Source organism: Mytilus californianus, unplaced genomic scaffold (assembly GCF_021869535.1).
Source record: "Mytilus californianus isolate M0D057914Y unplaced genomic scaffold, xbMytCali1.0.p SCAF_8, whole genome shotgun sequence".
Taxonomy (NCBI): Eukaryota; Metazoa; Mollusca; class Bivalvia; order Mytilida; family Mytilidae; genus Mytilus; species Mytilus californianus.
The window spans coordinates 42,216,856-42,237,566 of NW_026262734.1; the positions used below are offsets into that span (position 1 = coordinate 42,216,856).

Here is a 20,711-nt window from a genome sequence, read left to right on the forward strand (position 1 = left end):
CAGCAGTGTTGACCAGATGAGCAATTGTTTGTATGGATATCTAAATTGTCCTGTTTGATGGCATATACATCTATAAAAACTTACCTTAGCAGCAGTGTTGACCAGATGAGCAATTGTTTGTATGGATATCTAAATTGTCCTGTTTGATGGCATATACATCTATAAAAGATTACCTAAGCAGCAGTGTTGACCAGATGAGCAATTGTTTGTATGGATATTTAAATTGCCCAGGTTCATACTGATTTTCCTCATCATCATTAGCTTCCACATCTTTTTCTCCGAAGTCATAACCAAATTTGTCCATCAAAGAAACCACAATGGCAGACAATTTCTCCATTGTCATACCTTTAGGCTCTTCCATGCCAAGTTTAGTGATTACCTTTTTCAAAGGCATGTTGTTTATATCTATTTCTTTCAATGCCTAAAAACAATAAAATTACCAATATAAAGATAAGGAGATGAGGTATGATTTCCAATGAGACAACTATCAACCAAAATTCAAATGAAGTGGATGTAATGTCTTGTTAATTTGTATTACTACATTCACACATTTCAAAAGAAAACTATTTATAAAGTACCATATAAACATTTAAGTCATTGGTTAATCCGAATTCAAATTAAAATATCTTGTAGATTTTTATCCTCAAATTTTAAGATAAATTTATTGCCAGTTATCTACCATGCAATATTGGTTGGCAGTTTTGGCAAACAGGAAGTATTCTTCCGACAGATAAAAAAGACCTAACATGTTACAACTCATAACTGTAAAGCCGTTGACAATGTATGTAGTCATTCTGTTCAATAGTATCTGAGAAAGGGATACAAATATATTGTTGGGCGAACAACAAACAGACAGACTGACCTAGAGTTTGGGTATAATAACATCTGTTTTTTAAACACAAAACAAAAGGGCATATGCCTAACAAAATATTCAACGCATATTTTGTTTCAAAGATCATGTTTCTTTTAGTTGACATATTTTCTGTAAATTAACAATATTGATTTTATAATCAAAATAAAATATTACCATGTCATAAAGTTCTAACAATCTATTCAACGTAAGATATTCTCTCATTACCACTCCTTGGTTCAAAATAATCTGTACAAACTTTACATTATCACTTAGTATGGCTGTCCTCATAGCCTCATCAAAACTTCCTACAAAATAATTACATAAAATCTGACAAAGGCACTGAGAATTGTTGAGTTCAAAGCATCATCAAAAATGTCTATTAAATGTGATATAATCATATATATACAAGTACAAACAATGTATTGTGACCTTCAGAGACACATTAAACCTTTTTTGTACTTACTTAACAAACTTCTAATTATGGAGGGGACTCTGTGGCCGAGTGGTCTAAGTAGTCAAACTACTGTATCACTAGCCAGTCAACACTGAGGTTGTAAGTTTGAATCCCGCATGGGGCAGGTGCACTCGACTCCAATCTTAATTGACTAGGATTGTCAGTTTTCTAACCGACGGTTGGTGGTTCTCTCTGGGCACTCAGGCTTCCTCCACCAATAAAAACTAACCGCCACGAAATAGCACAATAGTGTTGAAAGTGGTGTTAAAACACCAATCAATCAATCAATCTAATTATGGACACAGCATCATTCATTGTGTTCATGCTTTCCTTTCTCTGAAATACCACTAAAACTTTTCCATAGTGAAAGCTTCCATGCCCATCTTGAGTCTGAGATCAATATTAATTTTAGTTGATATGGATAATATTTTGTTAGAATACATAAATATGGACATTATTTTTATCACAAAAACTCTCTAAAAAAGTGACTGAATGTGAGAGATTTAAATGTGTTAAGTTTATGGTGGAATTGATATGGAAAGTCTATGGTTGATTTAAATGTGGTAAATTTATGGTGGAATTGATATGGAAAGTATATGATTCATTTAAATATGGTAAGTTTATGGTGGAATTGATCGGGAAAGTCTATGATCCATTTAAATATGGTAAGTTTATAGTGGAATTGATGAGAAAAGTCTATGGTTGAGTTATATTTGGCATGTTTGTCTAGCATTGTTTCACATACGATTTGGTTGATATATTTGTAAACTGTTTCCGTAGTCATTTATTCTCTATACATATATAACAAACCTCTACTCCACAAAGCATCTTCTCTAAAGATTTCTTCCTGTGCTATGTCAGCCCTGTCCCATTTCAGTGCCAGTTTTAATCTCTCTAATCTCTGTTTTTCTGTTACTTCACCAGCCTTAGCTGTAATAAAATTTCAATGGTACAAAAGTTTTATAGACGGATGTAACAAAGTTGCAATTCATTATTGTTTACCATGACTTGTTTTAACTAAAGCATGTGTGAAATTTCCTGTAGACCCTTTTTCTGTACAACACAAACATGCATGTATCACTGTGCCCGAAAAATACAGTGCACTGGTCTTTAAAAATGGATTAACACTTTTTATAGTTTGTGCGTATTAACAGAGGCAGAACCTTTTTTTCACATTTAAGATTGCTTCTTGATGTACATGAAATCACCATATCTGTTTACAAGTAGTTATATTAATCTTTTACTTAAAATCACAACACAAAGATAAAAGTTTGTTGATGTGGTTCATAAGTGTTTCTTGTTTCTCGTTTTTTATATAGATTAGACCGTTGGTTTTCCCGTTTGAATGGTTTTACACTAGTAATTTTTTGGGGCCCTTTATAGCTTACTGTTCGGTGTGAGTCAAGGCTCCGTGTTGAAGACCGTACTGTGACCTATAATGGTTTACTTTTATAAATTTTGACTTGGATGGAGAGTTGTCTCATTGGCACTCATACCACATCTTCTTATATCTATGACATGAGTGTATTAATATAAATTACCTAACAGTATATGGCCAATTATCTCCCTTAGGTAGCTAAATAAAGTCCTTTATGCATGTTGGTGGGTTGTTGTCATCCATTTAATCAGCCAAATTTTTATCAAATGTAGAAAAAAATATATATACCTTTCAGTAAAATCTTCAAAATTTCATTATCGAGTTCTTCATGTTTGTTAATATGAAATATACTGATCTGAAATAAAATAATGCACTCTTACAAACTAATATGCAAATCAGTCAAAAATTAATATGTCTGAATAATAAAACATTCAGTAATTTGACATTTAAAATGTTTAAATCACATAATTCACTGCAAATTACAATCAAATGATTAGTTTATGACACATAAATTCTCTAGATTTTTTGCTATTTCAGCAATTTTTATCAAAGAACATTACCCATAAACTACTATAGTCAATCAAAGATCTGCAATCAGAGTAATTTTTTTTCAACAACAACTATACAAAAATTTGCCATCCATCAGAGTTAATATATATATATAACAGAGACTATCAAAGATTTGGTGTGAATAAAGTTAATGAAGACTAAAAAAGGTATGTCATTATGTTGGGTAAATATCAATGAAACAGCAATCTGACAACATGAAGCAGAAAAAATCTAGAGGTCAACATATCATTGTTGAACAACTTTACAGATTTCAGAGAAAGATGTGTTTCTTTTAGAAAAAGAACACAGAAACGATCAACGTCTTACCATATCTTTCTTTGCAATACAACATTTGACACTTTCAAACACACTATTGATTCCATCCTCAGCTTTCTGTTTAGCTTTAGGATCATCCTTGTCTGCCGGCTTCAATTCAAAGTATGCCTTCTTTATCAATTTACGAATCTTAGTCCTGATTAAAATATGAAAATAAATAACATAAATGTTGAATTCAGATCAATGACTGGTTTCAAATTGATGTCCTTATTTTTTAAATCTACGATCAATCTGAGCTCAATTGTTAGAATTTTGGTTAGACTCCTTTTTTTTTAAATTCGGGAATCAATGTGCTGTTGTAGACTTTTATTATATTGACAAAAGAAAAGATGTTGTATTTTATTACTGTGCATTAATTTATTTTCATACCAATTTTCATGGATTGAGGAAAACTTGCATTTTCGTGCATATTTGATTTAATGATTTGGCCAAAGTTTGCATACAAGACTATAGAAAATTTGAAATTCATTGAACATTTTAATTAGTGGTTCACCTGTAACAATGAAAATTGGTATCGAATGAATAATAATAAATCCACAGTAAGTAAACTTGCACTTCGTCATAGTCATTTTTAACAGTTCCAAGTATTTTTTTTTTACATTATTTATCCCAAAGTTGAAGAAATTTGACAAAGTAGGCTTGTGTTACAATTGATTTTTTTTTATAAATACTTGTTCTTTTATACAAAACAAATGATAATGTTTAATATATTTTCTATCAAAGATAAGCAAATTATTGTTGCCTTCTTGACCTAAATGTTGCTGTAGTATTCAGTAACAGAAATTAAATAACAAGATTATACAAAATACAAAAATAACCCATTGACTTCTGGTTGCTTAGCATTAAGTGGCAAAAATTACATTCATGTTTAGAACCCCCAAAAATTAATGAGAGACTCATTTACCCCCTCTCTGGGTTGGTGTAGGCATACACCAGTATGTCAGCAGCTCTACCAGTACCCTCACACAATATAACAGGAATATGCTGTCCGAGAGAGGTTTTAGCATCCTCTATAGCATCCCGACCTCCTTCTACTACAATCAATACCACTGGGATCCCCTCTCCTCCTGTTAAAACAAAAAATAATTCATTGATAAGAAATATCAACAGTCTTCATAGGTAGGTAAACATTTTATCTATTGATTAAAAATATTAATATTAACTTAATCAGTTTGCCTGATTCAATATTAAAATTAAGATTAAGAAATATCACAAAGCATTTATTTAGTGTTAACTGTTTGTTTGTTTTTTTTAAAAAGTATAGGGTCATCAATTGCAACTTGTCAAATTATATTAGGTTATTTGGTTATTCTTTTTATCAAAACTAATAAGCTGTTATTAACCAAAAATTGGATCTCATCATATACTGGTATCTGTCAAAGTCATCTGTGGCATTTTATAACTTACTGTACGATATGGGTTTTGCTCATTGATGAAGACTATATAGTGACCTGTATTGTTTACATCTTTGTGTTTTGGACTCTTGTGGATTGTTTTCTCAATGACATTATATCACGTCCAGGGTTTCCCCATGGTCAAAATTATTTTTCGTTACCTCTTTCGCCAAAACATTATTTTTTTAGCCACTCTCAATTTTTTTTCGCCAACTTACATAAACATATTTTTGTTTACAACTTGTTTTCCTTCTTGTTTAAAAAAAATCAGTCAACAGCATTGTTGTCTCATTCATTATAACTCTACATATCTATTTAATAATATACATTGTAATAAATGAACACGCAATTAGATAAAAAAAAATTGTAGTACTTTTTAATAGAAACTGAAAAAATTTCACTTCTCGAAACACTAATTTCATCAACATTCAGTATATTAGACACTGTCTAGTTAAAGGACAAAGAATAATGTCATAGATTTTTCTTACTTTTGAACCATTTCTTCAAAAAAACAGTTTTCTTTTCCAGACCATCATTAAAAGTAAAAGTTTAGATGTAAAAATATGCTTAGAACAGGTACGCCACTAAAACGGTTGTAAAGTTCAAGCTTCAAAGCTATTATTTTTATTAAAGTTGTAAAAACAATCCGTTAGTTGGCATGTGATGCTATTTCACCACACTTTTTAATTTAACAATACAATTAACACCTTTTCTAATTAGTCAATGTTGTCGATTGCTATCAAATGACATAAGCTGATTATTTATTTTCTGTCAAAATCGATACACGTGATGAGTTCAAGATGAAATCTGAGTATTGTCTGACCAAGGAAAAAGTACGAGAAACCCCAAAACAATTACCAGATGGATGAAGTCAAACTGTTAATTTTCTTTCGCCAGTCATGATTTTTGATCCCCACAATTTTTCTTTTTTCACAAAATGCGAAATTGGCGACCGCCAGCGGAAACCCTGCACATGTCCCAGTTTTTATAATTATATATTACTTAACATTCCAAATTGACAACATTCAACATTTATTCTTACCATTTTCTATAGGATCAGACAGTTTCTTTTCAAATCTAGCTCTAAATTTAGCCACACCCCTATACAAGTTTCTGTATCCATCATCAACAAAGATGAAATGTGTATGATCTGAATTCAGTGGTACTGGTTTTGCATGTTCTATCACATTACTGGTTTTGTATTCAGCTATTTTATCAAACTTTCCCTGAAACATGCAAGTTATAATACATATGTAATAGGGGCCTTGGAGGCATAGAGGTCTAAGGTGTTTACCTACTGAGATTACTAGCCTGTCAACACAGCTTTTGTTAGGGTGCGTTTGACCATGATCTTAAATAAGGGGATTACAAGCCTGTCAACACTGCTTTTGACCATGATCTTAATTGACAAGGATTACAAGCCTGTCAACACTGCTTTTGTTAGGGTGCATTTGACCCTGATCTTAATTGACAGGGATTGCTAGCCTGTCAAAACTGCTTTTGTTAGGGTGCGTTTGACCCTGATCTTAATTGACAGGGATTGCTAGCCTGTCAACACTGCTTTTGTTAGGGTGTGTTTGACCCTGATCTTAATTGACAGGGATTGCTAGCCTGTCAACACTGCTTTTGTTAAGGTGCATTCGACCCTAATCTTAACTGACAGGGATTGCTAGTCTGTCAACACTGCTTTTGTTAGGGTGCGTTTGACCCTGATCTTAATTGACAGGGATTGCTAGCCTGTCAACACTGGTTTTGTTAGGGTGCGTTTGACCCTGATCTTCATTGACAGGGATTACAAGCCTGTCAACACTGCTTTTGACCATGATCTTAATTAACAAGGATTACAAGCCTGTCAACACTGCTTTTGTTAGGGTGCGTTTGACCCTGATCTTCATTGACAGGGATTGCTAGCCTGTCAACACTGCTTTTGTTAAGGTGCATTTGACCCTAATCTTAATTGACAGGGATTGCTAGACTGTCAACACTGCTTTTGTTAGGGTGCATTTGACCCTAATCTTAATTGACAGGGATTGCTAGCCTGTCAACACTGCTTTTGTTAAGGTGCATTTGACCCTGTTCTTCATTGACAAGGATTGCTAGTCTGTCAACACTGCTTTTGACCATGATCTCAATTGACAAGGATTACAAGCCTGTCAACACTGCTTTTGTTAGGGTTCGTTTGACCCTGATCTTCATTGACAGGGATTGCTAGCCTGTCAACACTGCTTTTGTTAAGGTGCATTTGACCCTGATCTTAATTGACAAGGATTGCTTGCCTGTCAACACTGCTTTTGTTAAGGTGCATTTGACCCTGATCTTAATTGACAGGGATTGCTAGCCTGTCAACACTGCTTTTGTTAAGGTGCATTCGACCCTGGTCTTAATTGACAGGGATTGCTAGTCTGTCAACACTGCTTTTGTTAAGGTGCATTTGACTCTAATCTTAACTGACTGGAACTGACAGTTTTCCTGCCATAAACATTTGGTTCTCTCTAGGTACTCAAACTTTTAACTCAAATAAAAACTGGCCGTAATGATATAGCCAAAAATGATGAAAGTGGCGTTTAACATCAACAATCAAACAATATCATCTACAACATTACCTGTTTAATGCCAGGGTCACATAATATATGTTGTATATCTTAATCAATTCTTACTAAATCATTACAGAATTTTGTCATCTCTGTTCAACTTTTCAAAATTTTTAGGCAAAGAAGTGTGAATGCTAGCCCATTATTATTAAACGCCAATCAGTGACCACTAGTTGTCTACATATAGATTTTTTTGTGTTAAAATTGCTGCTTAAAACATCTATTAATCTTTAAAAAAAAAAACTCCATTAATTTCAAACTCTTAAATTTAATGTAAGAACTTTGAAGTTAATTCAAAGTCAGCTATGAATCTCATTGGTTAATTAGTATGAACTCGAAAAACAATTAGTAACCGAGAAGCACATGCGGCAGTGACTGGGAAACCCCATTGCTGATTGGTTAAAACCCTAGACATGCTAGTGTCCCCAAGTAACTACTGACCAGCATTCCAAAACGTATTATGTATTAATACTCTATTTAAATAAAATAGTTCCATTACATCATTAATAGTTTAGAACAGATACTAGATTCATGCATCATGTACAATTTATATATTGTTTTGAAAAATGTGGTTATACACATGCACATCATTTTGTAACTTGAATATCTGAGTATATATTTTGATAAATTTCTTAAAATGTTCCTGGATAAGATGTATAGAATATTGAGCTAAATGCACTATGTTTTGTTTACATGTAACTTAAAAGTAGCACTGATAAAGTCTGGAAAATTGATATCTATAAAGTCAGCTGCATAAGGGTTTTGATTGCATGAATTTCTAACAGAAACTAACAAAAATATTGAATACAAATTGTACCAACCACCAAAAACTACCTCATCCAAGAAAAATAAGTGAGCATATATAAAATATTATCTTGCCTGCTTTATCAAATATGATTAAATTTTGTGTCTGTCAATAACAAACAAAGGTCCTACATTTACTATTTTTGATAGTCTATGAAAATAAGGTCAAGGTCAGATGAACCTGTCTGAAGGACATGATCAAGTTCTTTACAAAGATCATGATGATTCTTTGCAACATATACAGTTGACATATAATTGATAGTTACTTAGAATCTATCGGTAAATTATTATAAGAATATATAGGAATCATTTAACAATGAGTTAATAAGTGATGACAGGGCCTAATCTAGGATTTTGAAGAGGGAGAAGTGACTTCTCCTTCCAAGAGAGAGAAGGGAGAAGTGGTCAATTTCTTGGAGAAGTGAGATTCCATTACCGTTTCGGTTGCATCGGTTTTTCATGCTTATCACTAAGGAAATTGTTTTATATTCAATAAAAGATATACTTGCAGTTTTTTCATGTTATTGTACACAATGTATATATAGAAAGTTCTTAATAAAAAGGTTAGACAATATATAGTTGTTATTTATTTATTGATACCATTGTGTTCTAAATAAAATTTGTTGATTGGGACATGAGGGAGTAGCCTAGTAATATTATCATGATTATGATGCATTAAATTCATGTGCATCTGCCTCAATTTATTTTCAAATGTCCAGAAAAAAATATAACTCCCAGTTTCCCTGTTGAATTTCACATGACTGGGAATTTAATTTATATCACCACTTGTCATTATTTTGTAAAACATTATTGAATGTCCAGGACATTATGTTAGTTGTAAATTGAGATTATCGTTAAAGATTGTAAGTCTATAAATGAAAATATTTTTCAATCGCATATTCATTATCCGAAAAAGAGCTAATTTCTATAATTTTTTAAAAATATCATCCATATCAACGAAATGGTCGTGAGAAACAATCCACTGCTGATCACAACCTGGTCGAGTGTCGTACGTTTGCCATCACATTATCCATCAGCAGTCTTTCTACCTTTTATATTTCAATTTTTATTCAATCAATATAATAAATCTACCGTTAATTCCAACCTTTTACCTACCGAATAGTAAAATTGATCGACTCGTGTAAGTTGTAAAAATAAAACAAATCAGCTGAGTGATTACGCAACATCCTCAGATGAAAATTATCGTAAAATGATAACTTCAACAGACTGTCAGTTTTCCGTTTGAACAGTTTTGAAAGTTATATCCGAGGATGTTCAAAGTCGCCGTTGTATTTTTTTCATTTGATCGTTGACATTATTAGTCCTGAGTTGTTTCAAAAATCTCGATTTTCCTTGTCAGCCGCCATTTTTTTTACCTGTGAGACTTGTCAATCACAAGTTGTCTCCCTTTTACCGATTTTGATAGCAATTTGACTTCGCTATGAAGTCAGTCGGCCGGCGAGATTTAGCGATTTTCAAAATTCTTTGGCGACTTAAATCGTCATTTCGCCGGCAAGATTATGACCTGAGTGATGAATCTGAAACTGTATCACACAGTCAAACATGCTCCGAGCTTGATACGAAATATCAGAAAGTTCTGGTTTGTTAAGGTAACAGTCCATAGAAAGACCTTTCACCCTACCTGGACACATTATTCTGACTCAGAGTCGATGAGTCTTTTCTCTTACTTCTTAATGTTGAGTGCTTAGCGGAGAAGCTGCAAATATCAATTTCAAACTGTTAGGTTTGACCCGCAGGTGTTCGAACCAACGACATCCCACACTCGAGATGATAACATTACCAATAGACCACCATGTGGTTGCATGGATCTGAAGAGTTGGTATCATTTTTCTTTTTCGATGGCTATATTCAGATTGATGAGAAATTTTTCATGAAAGGTGAAGTGGTTTAATTAAGTGATCTAATTTCATCTTGCAATGTCAGATTGTTGTCATTTTTCGTTTGAATAAAACAAATAAAGACTTTGTGAAAATTTCAAAGTTTTATGAAAGTATTCACAATCTGATTTTAAAGATTCTTATTTAATATATGCTGATATGTTTTAAGGGAAATTAAATAGTTACATGAATTTCATCGATAATAACTAATTTGTGAAAATAAGTACACATGCATGCAACAAGTACAAAATATTAATGTTAAAGGATAATTTATGTAAATTTCTTATTCACGATATTCAAATTTAAATAAGACAAACACATCATGATAATAAGTTCTGAAGTAATGCTCCAGTAAACTTAATTTATATAATAACATTTCCAATTTATTTCGGTAAACTGAAGAAAGAGACAGCAGTTATCTAAATATATGCAACTATCAAATATGCACTAGAAGCCATAAGAAATTGGACAATTTTAATGTGCCACTATCAAAAGCAAACCATACCAATGAACCATAAACTACTAATAAACAAGTTTTCTGTTACAATATTTGATATAATATGCAAATAGGAGGCAAATTCTACATGGACATATCAATTATTGGAAACCATGCCATATTACAATATAATTGTCTAGGATTTGACTGATAATACATTGTCTTACCATCTTGACTGTACATGTCACCCGATGGTCCTATTGTAGTAAATAAATAAGACTATGTATTATTCAGTAATTATAATTTTATAAGCAATTGATTTCCTCTCCCATTTCTGTTAAAGTGGTTACTTTTACTAAAAAATATTGGAAGAATCATGTTGTGTTTGTCTTAAAAATATGAAATGACATGAATATTTAATAGCTCCTTTTTTTTAACTTTTGATTGTTTAAAAAATGTCTTATTTTCTTATTATTTTAAATCCTAAGCTATGGAGGAAAACAGTAAAAACAACATATATTGACTTGTAATGACATTAAAATTTTGTTCAAACTCCTATGGAATCCTGTTTAGTTCTCCTTGGAACCAATTTTTGTGGATTGAGTAAAAAAATGTATTTTCTTGGATATTTGATTTTGCAGATCTGCCAAAGTCTGCATACAAGCTTATATAAAATATTAATTCTTTGTTGAAAATTCTAATTCTTGGTTTACCATGCTTATGTACCCACATTATCCATGAAAATTGGCAATCCACGAATAATAATTAATCCACAGTATGTGGAATCACTTATCAAATACTAATTTCAAGAATATGCATAACAGTAGTGAAAATATATCTGTATTAATAGTGTCATTCTTCCATTATAATCTTACAAACAATGTAGAAATTGTTTTATCAATTAGTTACTGTAAATTCAAAATTTTTTGCATGCATTTATTATTGCGATTTTTGAAGAATAAACAATAATGTGATTCTAATTACTGCAAAAAGTCTGCATAGAGATCAATGTATCAGATATCAGAATGCAAGTTATTATTGCGATACCCACCTAGTCACATTACTCACATTAATAAAAACCTTGCAATAATTTCTGAATTTACAGTACTATATATGGGTGTTATTAATTTGGCTTAATATATTAGAATCAAAGTGCAAATGCACTTAAACAGCAGTTTCATATTTAAAATAATTGTAAGGGGTTCTACAAAAGGGTTGGTATTCAACTGCTGCTGTCAGTGTAAACATATCATGTCACCTTCCAAAAAACTATTGTTAAGTGAAAGACAGAAAAATGAATAAGAAAAAATCTGAAGAGCTATCTTTTGATTATGAAGTATATAAAAAATTATCTTGAAATGTTTGTGAAAATAAACTAAATCTGTATGTTGATGAAGGACTATGGAATCACATTGCTTTAGGCAAGATATGAAAGAAAGCAAACGTTTTTGCCACTTCCAGTTTTTTAACTTCCTGTTAATGTATGTTAAATAGTAAGATTCTATGTATTACCTGTATACAAAACACTTAACTTTCATATGCTTTAACGTTATTGTTAGTCGGCCATTTAACAGACCACTGCATTTATAATTCAATCCATTTTTTAAAATATAACTTCTATTGAAGGATTGTTCAATTGAAATAATTTATATTCAGCATTTATAAGAAAAATAATATCATAAGTTGACATTATTTTTATTCGGATTTCCAAATAAAAATGGATCTCAATTAGGTTATCATTTGGTATCATGAAAATTAAAAGTGGATCCTCATTCATTCAGGACACAAAGCTAATTAATTAAATGTAACAGTAGTTTACTGATGTCCAAATTTCATTAACCCATTAAAAGTCAAGAAAATGAATAAAAACTAAGAATCAAGGGTACTGTCTTTTGTCTTTATATTCATTGTATTTTTTTAGTTTTGTGCCAATCTATTTCCAACTGACTTTTACTATTTAATCTTATTTTGTGCTGCAACATCACTGTCCTAGGTTAGGCGGAGGGTTAAGTGCTCACAAACATGTTTTACCCTGTCAAATTCTATATGTGCATGTCCCAAGTCAGGAACCTTTAATTAGATTGCTGTTTTTGGTTGAGTAGGTAAAATTTCAAGGTTAAATGCCTACTGCAAGAATAGCAAAAATTAAACACAAGGAATAACTTTTACATCTAGAAAAAAAAACCCTGAGGTTACAAACATCTGACCTAATTTAAGATAATAAAACTAGTACGTGCAAAACATGAATTGTCTAGGTCTTTTAACCTCTGAAATATCAACTCAAGTCTTTTAAAACCTAGAATGACATGAAAGGCCCCACTCGCAAAAAATGCTTGAAGCCATTTTCTGGAGTGGAAATTTGAGAATGAAAGTCTGTATAACTGTTATTTTCAAAAAATTCAAAGTCAAAAGCCCGTAATTTCATAAAAAATTAATGGAGTGGAACCAAACTTAAACTCAATCTGTAACTCATCATAGTAGACTCACATATTAATAATCAACTCAATATGTGAAGGCATTTAGAAAAAAAGTTTGTATAACTGTTATTTTCACAAAATGTTCAAAATGCAAAACATGTTGTTTCCGCAAAAATCAGTGGTATGGAACCAAAGTAAACTCGATCTGTAACTCATCATAGTAGACTGGCATAATAAAAATCAGCTCAATCTGTGAAGGGGTTTCGAAAAAATGTCTGTCTAACTGCTATTTTCATGAAATTTTCAAAGTCCAAAGCCTGTTATTTTGGTAAAAATCAGCAGAGCGGAACCAACCTTAACTCGATCTGTAACTCATAATAGTGGACTCACATACAAAAAATCAGCTCAATATGTGAAGGCGATTAGAAAAAAATCTGATTAACTGTTATTTTTATGAAATTTTCAAAGTCCAAAGCCCGTAATTTCATCAAAAATCAGCAGAGCAGAACCAAACATAAACTCGATATGTAACTCATCATAGTAGACTCACATTATAAAAATCAGCTCAATATGTGAAGGCGTTTAGAAAAAAAGTCTGTATAACTGTTTGTTGCAGAATGATTGAATGACGGATAAGGGTAAAACTATATGGCCTAGACAACTTTGTTGAGGGGTCATTAAAATGTCCTCAAATTCACCAGTACCAGAAAAGTGAACTTTTAGCAATGTTTATAAGAGGCAATATGAAATTCAGTATTGAAAGAAAAAAGAAAAGAATATTTTGCTCTAATTAAGCTCATATAATAAGCAAGATTTCAATATCTATATTAACAGAGGCTGCTATATTTTCATTTAAAAGCAAGAATTTTTATTTTGTAACATGAAACGCTACAAGCAGAAATATATGAAGCCTCACACACAACTCATATACCTCAAATATAAGGGAATGTCCTCTCTTGTCATAACCTAGTCTTTTTGGCAGACCCTGTGTGTTTTCCTAAAACAATATTTTAATTCTAAAATTAAAGCTTGTGCCTAACACAGACTGGTATGTCACTTTAACCATATCATCTGATTAGAAAAAAACTTCAATGAAAAAGCAAGCAATCCATGCATGCATTCCTTTTTCAAATTTAAAGCTATTTCTTCTGTCAGCATTTACACATAACAAACTTTCATTAAGAATATTTTTCAATTGTGAAAAAACTACAAAACTTACCTGTACATTGATATTGTGGTCTGTCAAGACATGTCTATTTTTAACATATCCCCATGGAGCTATTCCAATACAACGTAGAACATGGGCAAATCTGTCTTTATACCATTCGAATGACTGGCCTTCTCTCACTGCTAATCCTACTTCCTTCATTACTCCCATATTGAATCCTGAGGTTATCAGCCAGGCATTTGTTGTCTGAGAAGCCTGTTAAATAAAATATAAAGCATTCATTACATTGGTTAAAATGAAAAACCATGATTTTCTTAATTACAGTCAAATAAAACTGGTGTCTCACATAAGAAATAAATCCTCCATTTGACCTCCTCTAACGTCAAACAACAATCAGTATTGTCAAGCCGTTGTCCATGAAGTTGAATTCAAATGAAGTGAGTACAGGTTTAAGAAATATAGTTCTTTGTATTTTCTTCTATATTTACATTTGAAGACAAAAAAGATAATGAAATAAAATTATTAGGTATTCTTGAATTAATATGTTTATTTGGTCACTTGTAGAACATTTTTTTACATTAAAATTCTTGGAATCAGTTATTCTATATATTTTTTAGCTAAATATAAAATCGAGACTATCTAAACAAGGTACAGAAAATAATACAAAAATTTACAAACACTTGAAGCTGTTAACTGATCATTGTTTTTCAGTTTGTTTTTTTGTTGCAGTTTTATATCACTTTCCCAGGTAAGGAGGAGGGTTGAGCTTTCACACATGTTTAACCTTGACACATTCTTTTAATGGCTGTCACAAGTCATGGTCCTGTTATTCAGTGATTGTAGTTGGTTGCTGTATGTCATTTTTGTTTTTCTGTTTTTGTTTTTAGCATAAATTAGGCCACCGTTTTTCTCTTTAATATTGTTTAACATTTTCTCATGTGGGGGTCTTTTACAGCTAGCTTCTTATCACTATGGGTTTTGATGATTTTTCAAGGTTGTACAGTGACCTATAGTTGCTTACATCCTTATCCTTTGGTCTCTGGTGGATAGATGTCTCATTGTTGAAGGCCGTACAGTGACCTATAGTTGCTTACATCCTTGTCCTTTGGTCTCTGGTGGATAGATGTCTCATTGTTGAAGGCCGTACAGTGACCTATAGTTGCTTACATCCTTGTCCTTTGGTCTCTGGTGGATAGATGTCTCATTGTTGAAGGCCGTACAGTACAGTGACCTATAGTTGCTTACATCCTTGTCCTTTGGTCTCTAGTGGATAGATGTCTCATTGTTGAAGGTCGTACAGTACAGTGACCTATAGTTGCTTACATCCTTGTCCTTTGGTCTCTGGTGGATAGATGTCTCATTGTTGAAGGCCGTACAGTACAGTGACCTATAGTTGCTTACATCCTTGTCCTCTGGCCTCTGGTGGATAGATGTCTCATTGTTGAAGGCCGTACAGTACAGTGACCTATAGTTGCTTACATCCTTGTCCTTTGGTCTCTGGTGGATAGATGTCTCATTGTTGAAGGCCGTACAGTACAGTGACCTATAGTTGCTTACATCCTTGTCCTTTGGTCTCTGGTGGATAGATGTCTCATTGTTGAAGGCCGTACAGTACAGTGACCTATAGTTGCTTACATCCTTGTCCTTTGGTCTCTGGTGGATAGATGTCTCATTGTTGAAGGCCGTACAGTACAGTGACCTATAGTTGCTTACATCCATGTCCTCTGGTCTCTGGTGGATAGATGTCTCATTGTTGAAGGCCGTACAGTACAGTGACCTATAGTTGCTTACATCCTTGTCCTTTGGTCTCTGGTGGATAGATGTCTCATTGTTGAAGGCCGTACAGTACAGTGACCTATAGTTGTTTACATCCTTGTCCTTTGGTCTCTGGTGGATAGATGTCTCATTGTTGAAGGCCGTACAGTACAGTGACCTATAGTTGCTTACATCCTTGTCCTTTGGTCTCTGGTGGATAGATGTCTCATTGTTGAAGGCCGTACAGTACAGTGACCTATAGTTGCTTACATCCATGTCCTCTGGTCTCTGGTGGATAGATGTCTCATTGTTGAAGGTCGTACAGTACAGTGACCTATAGTTGCTTACATCCTTGTCCTTTGGTCTCTGGTGGATAGATGTCTCATTGTTGAAGGCCGTACAGTACAGTGACCTATAGTTGCTTACATCCATGTCCTCTGGTCTCTGGTGGATAGATGTCTCATTGTTGAAGGCCGTACAGTACAGTGATCTATAGTTGCTTACATCCATGTCCTTTGGTCTCTGGTGGATAGATGTCTCATTGTTGAAGGCCGTACAGTACAGTGACCTATAGTTGCTTACATCCTTGTCCTCTGGTCTCTGGTGGATAGATGTCTCATTATCAATCATATTTCATCTCATTTTTATAACCAACAGCACACAAAACACAACACTACACGTAAAATTTAAGATTTTGCAACATTAGCCTACCAAAAAGGTTCAACAATGACTATTGACAGTAGGGCTTCCAAAACAGTCGTATTGTTCGAACAAATCCGGTAAATTATATAAATGTCTTGTTGTGCCGAGGCTGAAAGGGACATTTTACATACTTCAGAAAAAAAGTTGAAGTTTTTGCGATCTTTTTGACCTGACCTTTTGTCTTAAACAGCCACACATTTCTGGTCATTTAAGTGACATGATGAATAATTACTATCAAAACAAACCCTACTTTAATACCCTCTCATTACAATAAAGGTTAATTAGTTCTCTGACAGCTGAAATTTACCTGTTCAGATGACACGTAAACTATTTTGTACCTGACATTGATCGGTCTATTTAAAGTTATTTTCTTAAATTTCAGAGGTTTGCATCTAATGAATTTAGTCAATAAGATTTAGATTATCAGAAAACGTATTTAAATATGATTTGATGAAAATTTAAAAAGGTAGTAATAAAGGTTTTAAGGGAAAAATCGTCAGAACCACGTTGTTTGAACTAGTACCCTCGTGAGGTGAGATTCAGTTATTCATCCGAATTTTCAAAAATGCTAAAAATATCATTGGTACCTTTATCTAACGTTCATTTCAAGTATTTTCCTGAAGAAATAACGCGGAAAGAGCTACTTAAACTCAATCGTACTTTGTAAAGACGTACACAGATTCTTTGTATCTGTCTCTGGTCCATGTTTTACCATTGTCAAGTCAACATCCAGTATTAGGAAAATGTACTTTTTAAAACCGAAAGTGAAGTTATTGACAGCGTAATTTTGCACAAATAAAGAGTCTAAGGCAGATATTAGTCCGCTGATGTTGCACACTTCGAATGGTGCACTGTCAATTTAACAGTTATCCCCAGAACATCAAACTTATATAAAAAATCAAGTTAAATATCGTTTTTGTGTCAATCATAATTTATATGATGCCCAACTGATTACTATGGTTGCCTTTTGTTACTAAGTCTTAAGGGATTAAAATCGGGACAAGACAAAAAAAAAAATGTCCGGCTGGCTCAAATATTTTTTGGAAGCCCTGATTGACAATAGTGTTACTCCTGTTGAAATATATGTGATGAGACATATCCTGTGAATTAGCAGCAAGCATACAATAGAGTTTTGACCAGTCTCTTGTCTGACCTAAGATATCACCAAAATATTGACTGAATTTATAAATCAAATTGGAATGCTTCCCTTATTTTACCACAGACTTTTCAAAGATCAAACAGGAATGCTACCCTAATTTTACAACAGACCACTCAAAGATTAAGCTGGAATGCTTCCCTCATTTTACAACAGACCATTTAAAGTTACCTTAATAAGATCAAACTAGAATGCTTCCCTCATTTATAACAGACCACTCAAAGATCAAACTGAAATGCTTCCCTCGTTTATAACAGACCACTCAAAGATCAAACTGGAAGGCTTCCCTCATTTTACAACAAACCTTTCAAAGATCAAACTGGAATGATTCCCTCATTTTACAACAGACCTTTCAAAGATCAAACTGGAATGATTCCCTCATTTTACAACAGACCAATCAATTATTAGGCTGGAATGCTGTCCTCGTTTTACAACAGACCATTCAAAGATTAGAAAAATGATTAGGCTGGAATGCATCCCTCGTTTTACAACAGACCATTTAAAGTTACCCTTATAAGATCAAACTGGAATGCTTCCCTCATTATAACAGACCACTCAAAGATCAAACTGGAATGCTTCCCTCATTTGTAACAGACCTCCTGAAGATCAACTGCAATGTTTCCCTCATTTTACAACAGCCCATTCAAAGTTACCTTAATCAGATCAGACTGGAATGTTTCTGTCATTTTACAACAGACCACCTTACTTACTTAAATAAGACTAGACTGGTAAGGTTTCCGTCATTTTACAGCAGACCACTATACTTACTTTAATTAGACCAGACTGGAAAGTTTCCCTCATTTTACCATTAAGCTTGAAGTTTTTAGCACCACCAACAACAGATATGATCAGACTAGGCGTATTTGGTTCCATTATTCTCCAGTGGTCTTTCATCAGCTTAATAGCCAGGCCAACTGAATCTGGTTGTTCTTCATCTTTTAAACGTAAGTACTGGAAAGAACACAAATTTTCGATGGATTAATTAAGAAATGGTGTCACATGACAGAAAGCCATTTTTTTGAACTTTCTGATTGGTCAAGGGGTAATTAATTATGCTAAAATGGTGTAACATAATTTAAGAAGGGAAATGAAATTTAAATTGGAATTACTTTTATCAGTTTTAGGTTTATAAAATTTTTAATGCAAATGTATGAATATTCATACTCATACATGTATTTTAAATAATTAAAAAAAAGAAATAATCAGGATTCCAGAAAACCACACCTACAAATATCCAGCCCTGTAGTATGGAACAAGAAAATTGTCAAATCAGGTTTTCGGTATTTTCAAGGTATATTCAGGCTTGTTTGACCAGCTGCCACTTTCTGTGCCTATTTCCCTAATTGGCAAAAGTGAAAATTGTCATGATTGTCAATACATAGTTTGACCTCCATTTTGTCATCAGTAACAACAAATTAACATTTGAAAACCATTGTTTGAACCCTTCATAAGTTACTGCATGGATACACTATTAAGTGCCTAATTTCCAATATATCAAGGGCCATAACTCCTGAACAGTAAAAGTGAAAAACTTCAATATTGACCTCGACCTCCATTTTGTCATCAGTTACAACATTGAAAATCATTAGTTTAACGGTTCATTGGTTATTGTACGGAAACTGTTGGTAGCTGCATGACATACTTCACCATTTCAATAACCAATTTTTTCTTCAGATATCCTTTTGAAAAATGAATTTTGGTTCTTTATTTATTTAGGTTTCTTGCATCATTTGCATATCATGAACAAGATTTTAGGTTTCTTGCATCATTTGCATATCATGAACAAGAAGTTGCCCTATTTGTTATTCTAAGCATAATTCCAAGTATGGGAGTACAGGAAGTAGGTGTCTGACAGATCCAAAAAATGCTAACACGTTACTAGTCATCCAAGCTGCTGAACACAAATGGAATTAATCGGTTTAGAAGTACTTGAGAAATGTGCAATGAATATATCAAGCTCATTATAGATATTGAAAAATTCAAAGTATTGTCATACAGGAAGTAGCTATATAGGTGTTTGACAGATTCGAAAAGATCTCGCACATTGCAACTAATAACTCCCAAACCCCTGACCAATTATGAAGTCATTTTGTTTTGAAGTACCCGAGAAAGTTTCATGAAAATATTTGTTAGAAGAATGGACAGCCTAGCAGAAAGACATGATGAATCCAATATAGCAACTCCTAGAGTGGGAATTTATTACATTTGCATCATTTACTTATCTTTTCCTATTAAATCCTCTGCTCTTTGTGCCATGTATTTATTATTACATGTATCAAATTTTACAATATGTGAGGGTATAAAAAAAAAAATTAAAAGTGCACTTGAAAATACTGAACAATTAAAAGATGTCTATTTTTGTTCATTAGTGAAGTGATATTGCTATCGTGTTACCTTTAACACTACATCGTCCTTTTCTTATTTGTAATGGAGTTTTCCTAAGTTAACATACCTTTGCAGGTTTCATGCCACCAACTTGTTCCATACCAGTAAATTTGATTTTGCCAAACGATGTTGTATATTTTACTTTTATAGCCTTCTCAGCTTTCCATTCCACCGGCGGGAACTTTTCAGGTGGTTTAGATCCAAGGTTGTTAGGATCAATAAATGGCTTTAAATCTATAAAACACATTAAACATTCTACTGTAAGCATACATGTAATAATCAATATCATTTTTTTTTATTTGGTGTTAATTTTGAGTTTTACTGAAATTCTTCATCAATACTTTTGGTTGTTAAAACCAGCATTTCCCTTTTTTTTTGAATGAATGGGGTAATCCAGCATTAACCACATTCTGCCACATACCTAAATATCTATAA

General features: G+C 32.9%; 2 protein-coding genes across 5 annotated transcripts in view; both read right to left on the minus strand.

Annotated features, from left to right (window-relative positions):
- LOC127712644 (transient receptor potential cation channel subfamily M member-like 2) overlaps positions 1–20,711 on the minus strand; it is a 67,781-nt gene that overhangs the window by 32,746 nt on the left and 14,324 nt on the right. For 2 of the 3 annotated variants that reach the window (XR_007987223.1, XM_052219200.1), the window contains exons 5-15: positions 20,344–20,510; positions 18,660–18,842; positions 14,330–14,533; positions 14,042–14,107; positions 6,007–6,190; positions 4,475–4,637; positions 3,562–3,706; positions 2,974–3,040; positions 2,118–2,237; positions 1,028–1,158; positions 174–421 (exon numbers count right to left, since the gene is read on the minus strand). Coding sequence is in view for 2 of the 3 variants with exons in the window: in XM_052219200.1 (XP_052075160.1) it covers positions 174–421; positions 1,028–1,158; positions 2,118–2,237; positions 2,974–3,040; positions 3,562–3,706; positions 4,475–4,637; positions 6,007–6,190; positions 14,042–14,107; positions 14,330–14,533; positions 18,660–18,842; positions 20,344–20,510 (1,678 nt within the window). In the remaining variant the exon portion in view is untranslated. The remainder of the gene's footprint in view (positions 1–173; positions 422–1,027; positions 1,159–2,117; positions 2,238–2,973; positions 3,041–3,561; positions 3,707–4,474; positions 4,638–6,006; positions 6,191–14,041; positions 14,108–14,329; positions 14,534–18,659; positions 18,843–20,343; positions 20,511–20,711) is intronic. The other variant, XM_052219201.1, reaches the window with a different exon arrangement.
- On the minus strand, positions 15,287–16,648 carry LOC127712646 (uncharacterized). 2 transcript variants are annotated; one of them, XR_007987224.1, is made up of 3 exons: positions 16,368–16,521; positions 15,588–16,133; positions 15,287–15,509 (listed from the first exon to the last, which is right to left on the minus strand). XR_007987224.1 is itself a non-coding variant. In XM_052219202.1 (3 exons), the coding sequence occupies exons 1-3, from the start codon at positions 16,541–16,543 to the stop codon at positions 15,407–15,409; spliced, it is 981 nt and encodes a 326-aa protein (XP_052075162.1). In that variant the 5' UTR covers positions 16,544–16,648; the 3' UTR covers positions 15,287–15,406. The 2 variants fall into 2 exon arrangements, 1 of the variants encoding a protein (XP_052075162.1); XM_052219202.1 differs by having other exon boundaries at positions 16,212–16,648.

Bases quoted from the DNA above. Each gene is read 5' to 3' on its own strand.
- LOC127712646 (XM_052219202.1), bottom strand. From the start codon at position 16,543: ATGGATGTAAGCAACTATAGATCACTGTACTGTACGGCCTTCAACAAT. The intron at 16,134-16,211 runs GTCACTGTACTG...AAACAACTATAG, and splicing joins AAGGATGTAAGCAACTATAG to GTCACTGTACTGTACGGCCT. The intron at 15,510-15,587 runs GTCACTGTACTG...AAGCAACTATAG, and splicing joins AAGGATGTAAGCAACTATAG to GTCACTGTACTGTACGGCCT.